The sequence below is a fragment of the Mandrillus leucophaeus genome, unplaced genomic scaffold (genome assembly GCF_000951045.1).
Source record: "Mandrillus leucophaeus isolate KB7577 unplaced genomic scaffold, Mleu.le_1.0 Scaffold118, whole genome shotgun sequence".
In the NCBI taxonomy this organism is placed as follows: domain Eukaryota; kingdom Metazoa; phylum Chordata; class Mammalia; order Primates; family Cercopithecidae; genus Mandrillus; species Mandrillus leucophaeus.
The window spans coordinates 2,573,696-2,581,677 of NW_012100098.1; the positions used below are offsets into that span (position 1 = coordinate 2,573,696).

General features: G+C 44.5%; 1 protein-coding gene across 1 annotated transcript in view; it reads right to left on the bottom strand.

Annotated features, from left to right (window-relative positions):
- Positions 1-201: 201 nt before the first annotated feature.
- Positions 202-7,982, bottom strand: part of HIGD1C (HIG1 hypoxia inducible domain family, member 1C) — a 16,505-nt gene continuing 8,724 nt past the window's right edge. The window contains exon 3 of the mRNA XM_011964354.1: positions 202-266. Coding sequence (XP_011819744.1) covers positions 202-266 — 65 coding nt within the window. The remainder of the gene's footprint in view (positions 267-7,982) is intronic.

Consider the following 7,982-nt stretch of genomic DNA (forward strand, 5'->3'; position numbering starts at 1 on the left):
ACATCAACACAGGATATCTGAGTTGACTGTTTATGATGTTGATCTGGAAATCAACTTCTTAAAACATTGAGACTTGAAATACAAAGGCTATGAGCATTCTGTAACACTTCTGTAGTAAAATTGGCTACATATTGAAAATTTACTCTTCTTAATAAATAGTTTTCAGAAGCTTCTTGTCTTTCTTGCTTCCAGCACGTAGCTTCATTTTTTGGACTCACTGAAGAATCGAGGTCTAATGTGATCCTTATACATAGAATAGAGAACACCTAGAAAAAGAAGGATGTATATCAATTGAGTATCCATGGGAAACAAACACTGAATTTCTTCCACTTGTTGTATTTTTATGAAACTAGCCCACAATTTAAACAGAAACAAACAAAGGCCCTCCTTCCTATGAGTTTTTGGTTTGGATCATACAAGTAACTCTAGAAAAAAAACTCTAGGAGCCCTTTAAAATCAATATCAACTTAAATTTATGATGTTATTGTGCCACCAAAATATTGGTGAAATGTTAGGAAAGTGGGAAAATTTGACCAGATGTTAAGATAAAAATAGTAGTCATCTCAATTAGCAAACATTTATTCAGTCTCTACTTGTACTCAGTATCCCGAGGAAAACAAATGGTGAATGGATCGACTTCCTGCTTCTAGGGATTTATGATCTAGTGGGTGAATTGCCTGTGAGTTTAGACAGATGGTATGTATGGCTTCCACAGAGTCCTGGGGCATGCAGAAAGGGGGAAGTAGCCAGGAGGAATAGGGTAAGAAAGAGAGGAGCTGCTTTAGTGAGTTCCAAGGATGTCAGCAAATGTGCACACCCAAAAGCAAGTTAGGGAGTTACAGATTTAAACTACAACTCACATACCACCACCAGCAGCCTATACCCATCTCAGTTATGAAGGCATCAGATCTTGAAATTAGATCCCTCTTCTGAGTGTGAAACCCATATATTCATTATTGTACGTATGACATTTTGGGTTTTTTTGTTTTGAGATGGAGTCTTGCTCTTATCACCCAGGCTGGAGTGGTACAATGGCATGATCTTAGCTCACTGCAACCCCTGCTTCCCAGGTTCAAGCGATTCTCCTGCCTCAGCCTCCCGAGTAGCTGGGATTACAGGCACCCACCACCATGCCCAGCTAATTTTTGTATTTTGAGTAGATACAGGGTTTTGCCATGTTGGCCAGGCCAGTCTTGAACTCCTGATCTCAGGTGGTCTGCCTGCCTTGGCCTCCCAAAGTGCTGGCATTACAGGTGTGAGCCACTGTGCCTGGCCTTACATATGAGATTTCTACATTGCACAGGTAGGTGGTCTCTAAACTTTCCAAATTTATCTAAGTAAATATGTTGAACATGCCTCTCAAAATGTGTATTTATTTACTTATTTTATGTTTTTGAGATAGAGTCTCTCTGTCTCGCCCAGGCTGGAGTGCAGTGGGGCGATCTTGGCTCACTGCAGCCTCTGCCTCCCAGATTCAAGCAATTCTCCTGTCTCAGCCTCCCTAGTAGCTGGGATTATAGGCGCACACCACCACACCCAGCTAATTTTGTATTTTTGGTAGAGATGGGGTTTCACCATGTTGGCCCGGCTGGTCTTGAACTCCTGACCTCAGGTGATCCACCCACCTCGGCCTCCCAAATTGCTAGGATTAATAGGCGTGAGCCACCATGCCCAGCCAAACTGTGCATTTATTTATAAACAATATAAACGCAGGTGGGTGGTGGGGGCTCATTCCTGTAATCCCACCACTTTGGAAGGCCAAGGGAGGAGGATCACTTGAGGTCAGGAGTTAGAGACCAGCCTTGTCAAAATAGCGAGACCCATCTCTACAAAAAAATTAAAAAATTAGGGCGGGGCACAGTGGCTCATTCATGCCTGTAATCCCAGCACTTTGGGAGGCCAAGGTGGGTGGATCACTTGAGGTCAGGAGTTTGAGACCAGCCTGGCCAACATGGTGAAACCCCATCTCTACTAAAAATACAAAAATTAGACAGGTGTAGTGGTGGGCGCCTGTAATCCCAGCTACTCAGGAGGCTGAGTGAGGAGAATCGCTTGAACCTGGGAGGTGGATGTTGCAGTGAGCTGAGATTGCATCACTGCACTCCAGCCTGGGCGGACAGAGTGAGACTCCATCTCAAAACAAACAAATTAGCTGGGCATGGTGGTGCATGCCTGTAGTCCCAGCTACTAGGGAAGCTGAGGTGGGAGTATCAATTGAGCCCACGAGTTTGAGGTTGCAGTGAACTGTGATCACGCCACTGCAGTCCAGCCCAGATGACAGAGCAAGACCCTGTCTCCCCGCCCCCAAAAAAAAGAGAATTGGTGGAACTGGAGTGGAGATTACGGTAAGCTGGGAGGCAGTGAGTCTGACTCAAGTTCTCTTCTGTCTTTTTGGGTTCTAGCTCATCCTTGCAGATTCCAGTTTATCTTTCCTTCCCAACTGTTGCCTTACTGACTTCAGTCCCCAGTATAGAAACATAAGCAACAGCTTCACATAAACTGTTTAGCCAACTCCAAAAATGTTTTAAGGTCGTATCTCTCTAATAAATCCGTTATTCTCCTCCTCCGTTCTCCTGCTCATTCTCCTCCTCCTCCCGTTCTTCCTCTTCCTCCTCCTTCTTCTTTTATGATTACTATTATTATTTGGACGATGCCTCGCTCTGTGGCCAAGGCTGGAGTGCAGTGGTGCGAGCAAGGCTCACTGCAGCCTTGACCTCCTGGGCTCAAGCCATCCTCTCATCTTAGCCTTCCGAGTAGCTGGGACCACAGGTGCATGCGACTTGCCTGGCTAACTTTTTAATTTTTTGTAGAGACAGAGTATTTGCCATGTTGCCCAGACTGGTCTCAAACTCCCGGGCTCAAGTGATTCTCCTGCCTTGGACTCCCAGAATGCTGAGATTACAGGTGTGAGCCATCACGCCCAGCCCAAATTGCTTTTTCTATATCACTACTGGTAGTTTTGCTTGTCTGAATCTTGACTGATACAGTTTGGAATTATAAGTGCTTCCAGAGGAACAGAACCAGGATGATAGCTTCTCTGAAGTGGTTCTGGGTTATCTGGAATTGGTTCTCTGATCTGTTTAGATTTAAAGGCATTAATGACCATGTTTTCAGTTATAAAGAGGATGCTAACAGTCCATGGCATGTAGTAGCAAAATAGTTTCTTAAATTATCACCCATTAGGTCAGGCGTAGTGGCTTATGCCTGTCATCCCAGCACTTTGGGAGGCTGAGGTGGGAGGATTGCTTGAGGTCAGGAGTTCAAGACCAGCTTGGGCAATGAAGTGAGACTCTCATTTCTACAAAAAATAAAGGCCGGGCCCGGTAGCTCGTGCCCATAATCCCAGCACTTTGAGAGGCTGAGGCAGGTGGACCATTTGAGCCCAGGAATTTGAGACTTGCCTGGGCAACATAGGGAGACCCCACCTCTACAAAAAATTTAAAAATTAGCCAGACATGATGATGCTTACCTGTAGTCCCAGCTATGTGGGACTGAGGCAGGCAGGAGGATCTCTTGAGCCCAGGAGTTTGAGGCTGCAGTGAGCCATGATCGCACCACTGCACTTCACCCTGGGTGACAAAGCAAGACCCTATTTCTCTTTTTTTTTTGGAGACTGAGTCTCTCTCTGTCACCCAAGCTGAAGTGCAGTGGTGCGATCTTGGCTTACTGCAACCTCTGCCTCCTGGGTTCAAGTGATTCTGCCTCAGCCTCCCAAGTAGCTGGGATTACAGGCACGTGCCACCATGCCCGGCTAATTTTTGGATTTTAAGCAGAGATGGGGTTTCACCATGTTGGCCAGGCTGGTCTCGAACTCCTGACCTCAAGTGATCTACTCACCTCGGCCTCCCGAATCCTGTGAGTGGCTCATCACAGTACAAATTCAATCCCCAACCTCACAGAGTCACTTCTGTTAAAGTTAAACCATTGCTTTAGAAGTAGTGGGACACTGAAAATTGGGAAGATGTGGCAGATGTCAATGAAATGGGTCTTTGAACACTTAACATTTTAGTGAGACTCCTTTGCCAATAGAAGCAGTCCTTCTATCCTGTCTGAGAATGACCGAAACTTGGACCAAAAGGTAATCTCCACTAAATGAAATTGAAATGCCAGAACTTCCTTGGTAGAGTAATGGTTCTCAACCAGGGGCAGTTTTGTTCCCCTGGGAAATCTGGTAGTGTCTGGAGATATTTTTGGTTGTCACAACTGAGGGTGTGGAGGTGAGAGGAAATTCTACTGGCCTCTCATGGGTGGAGACTAGAGATGCTGCTAAGCATCTTGCAATGCATGGGACGATCCTCCACAACAAGAATAATCCAGCCCAAAATGTCAGTAGTGCTGAGGTTCAGAAACTGCCACAGAGGTAGGTATGTTAGGGTGAATTTATCCTGCTTCCCCACACCTTAAACTAAGGTTGTGAGAAAGACATTTGTCAGGGTAGCGCTGGCAAGAGTCCTGTGGTGACTGTTCTCTGTATGCCAGAAATGACAGTGCGAACTGCTGGGCTCCCTAAATTCAACGGGGATGATGGGATCCTGAGGCTATGGGTGTCAAGTGGTAGCATTTGATTGACAAAGACAAGGAAAGCATGATTGTTGTGATGGGCAGCAAAGCCCAAGTATCATCAGAATAGTGTAAGTAAGCCACAGAAATCTTTGGCATTGGCTAACTGATTATAGTATCCCTAGAACTGAAAATTATGGGCAGAAGCAGAAAAGCTCTAGGTTTGGTGAATAAAAGTCTAACTCAAGTCACCACAATAAAGAGCCAAGGAATTGACTCAGTTCCTAGAATTGAGACATTTTCACAGGCCTAGAAATCCCTTGGATGAAGAGGGAGCCAGATCCCCTTAAGGAAAGACCCAGTTCAACAGACAAAAATATATATACTATAAGTCTTCCTTCTAGCCTTCCCCAAAGGGGACCTGTGCTCATTTACCAGGGCACCTGTTCACCAACGAAGGGAAAATAATCACATTTATGGGGGGTTTTTGAATCCTAGTTCTGAATTGACACTAATCTCTACTTTGGTAGAATTAGCGTGGCCTACCAGTCAAAGTAGGGGTTTACGGAGGTCAGGTGGTTAATGGAGTTTTGCTGTGGGTCTTCTTCATAGTCAAGCCTGTTGGGTCTCTGAACCCACTATCTGTTATTCCTCAGTTCTGAAATGTGTAATTGGAATAGACATACTCATCAACTGTCAGAATTCTTACACTGGTCCCCTGACCTGCAAAGTAAGGGTTGTTATAGTAGGAAAAGCCAAGTGGAAGGAAAAATAGTAAACCAGTGGCTGGGCATGTTGGCTGACATCTGTAATCCCAGCACTTTGGGAGGCTGAAGTGGGAGGATCACTTGAGCCCATGAGGTGAAGACCACCCTGGACAATGTAGCAAGACTTCATTTCTACAAAAAAAAAAATTAAAAATTAGCCAGGCATGGTGGTGCACACATGTAGTCCCAGCTACTCAAGAGACTGAGGTGGGTGGATTGCTTGAACCCAGGAGTTTGGGGCTGTAGTGAGCCATGATCATGCCATTATACTCCAACTTGGGTAACAGAGCAAGACCCTGTCTCAAAAAACAAAAACAAAAAAAACCACAAACGTAAAACAAAAGCATTACTCTATTCCTAGAGGGACTGTAGAGATTAGTGCCATCATCAAGGACTTCAAAGATGCTAGAGTGGCTATGTGCAATGGATCACGCCTGTAATTCCAACACTTTGGGAGGCCAAGGCAGGAGGATTGCTTGAGGTCAGGAGTTTGAGCTTGGGCAACATAGTGAGACCCTGTCTCTACAAAAAGATTTGGAAAAATGATACCAGAGTGGTGATTGCTAAAACATCCCCATTTAGTTTGCCTATTTGGCAGAAGACAGATGGATCTTGGAGAATGATACTATTCCTATAAACTTAATCAGGTGGTCACTCTGCTTATCCAGATGTGGTTTTGTTGCTGGAGCAAATCAACATAACATCTTCTTTTGGTATGCAGCTGTTAATCTGGTTGAGTGCTTTTTTCTGTATGTCTTTTAGTAAAGATAATCAGAAGCATTTGCCTTCACCTGGCAGGGTCCACAGTATGCTTTCACTGCCTAATCTCAGGGCTCTGTGAACTCTCCAGCCCTATGTCATAATCTAGTCTGCAGGGTCCTTGATCATTTCTTCATCATACAGGACATCACTTTAGTTCATTATATTAATTTGACCTGAATATCAAGGGGAAATTGGAATGCATTATATCTTTTAGGGCACTTCTTGGTACTCCCATGTCCTGTGATGGAAGACAATGGAAAACTAAATCCAACACAGGCAGGATGCCTAATAATCCAGGTTAGGCATGAAGGAATGAAGGTTTGGGTCACCCCACCAGTCAAATAACCATGAGTAGCCAAGGTACTTGCTGAAAGCAAAAGGGATATGAAATGTGTAGTGGATGAATATAGATATAATACTAGCTATGACCATCTGACCAGCTGCAGAAACAGACTGTGATATTTAGGAGTGTTTCTTCCTTATTTTGATATGGATGCATTTGTGTATAGATTAGCCAAGTTTTTTTTCTATTCCCCACTTCTGTTTACCTATCATCTAACATAAGAAGTGTTAATAGGATTCAACCTTGTATCTCAGGATTTAAGTCACAGGATATCAAAGGAGAATGTGATTCAGCTCAAAGAGGAATCAGCATCATCCAAAGATGTGTGAAGGGATTCTGTATCCTCTTTTGGGAGAGAACTAGCATGCTTTTGGATACACAGGGGGTGGCTGATTTTGCTACTGTCTTTATTTGGAAGTTAAGGGTAATTAAAAGAGGTATATATGGATGTCAAGTTGACAAGGGCTGGACAGTGGTAGGCTTGTATTATGTCAACTGAAGTAGCCTGTAACTGCATTTTCCAGAATTCCTTTCCTTTTATTACCAGGGTTAGTGCAAAAGAGACATCCTGCATGGGATTTAGAAGGTGGAAATGATGCAGCAGTCAAATTCTTCTTGTGTCTGGAAGACACTGTTGCAGTACAGTTTTGCTCATGTGCTGGCTCACTTTATTGGCAGGGGTCAGCAATCACGAGCACAGCCACTATGGCTCCTGCTGAATTTTCTCCTGCACCTTCCCTGACCCCTTTGCCAGCTCCAGAATGTTTTCTATATTTCATCTCCATCAGTGAATGTGGAGGCTTGGAGATGGCTGAAAACTCACAAGGATTCCAGTCTGTCCTGTGTATTGTTCTAGTTCATCTTTGCAGGTTCTGGATTTTCCTTGCTTCTACTTTCCTTTCTTTTCTTTTCTGTTTTTTTTTTTTTTTTTTTTTTTTTTGAGATGGAGGCTTGCCCTTTCACCAAGGCTGGAGTGCAGTAGCGCGGTCTTGGTTCACTGCAGCCTCCACTTACCAGGTTCAAGCAGTTCTCCTGCTTCAACCTCCTAAGTAGCTGGGATTACAGGCATACACCACTACTCCTGGCTTATTTTTGTATTTTAAGTAGAGATGGGATTTCACCATGTTGGCCAGGCTGGTCTTGAACTCCTGATCTGTGCTCCACCTGCATCAGCCTCCCAAAGTGCTGGGATTACAGGTGTGAGCCACTGCGCTTGACCTACTTTCCTTTCTTTTCTAATTCCTTTCCCTGCTGACTTCAGGCCCAAGCTCCAGATTCATAAGCAAGAGCCTCATAATTATATAAGTTCAAATACCTATAATAAATCCCTCATTAAACATTACTACTAGTAGTTTTGCTTTTCTCATCAAACACTGATTCGCCTACCAAGCTATGTAGAGTTCCACTTACACGCCATGCTTCTGTGCCTTTTTTGTTTTGTTTTGTTTTTTGAGATGGAGTCTTGCTCTGTCGCCCAGGCTGAACTGCAGTGGCCGGATCTCAGCTCACTGCAAGCTCCGCCTCCCGGGTTTGCACCATTCTCCTGCCTCAGCCTCCCGAGTAGCTGGGACTACAGGCACCCGCCACCACGCCCGGCTAGGTTTTTTTTT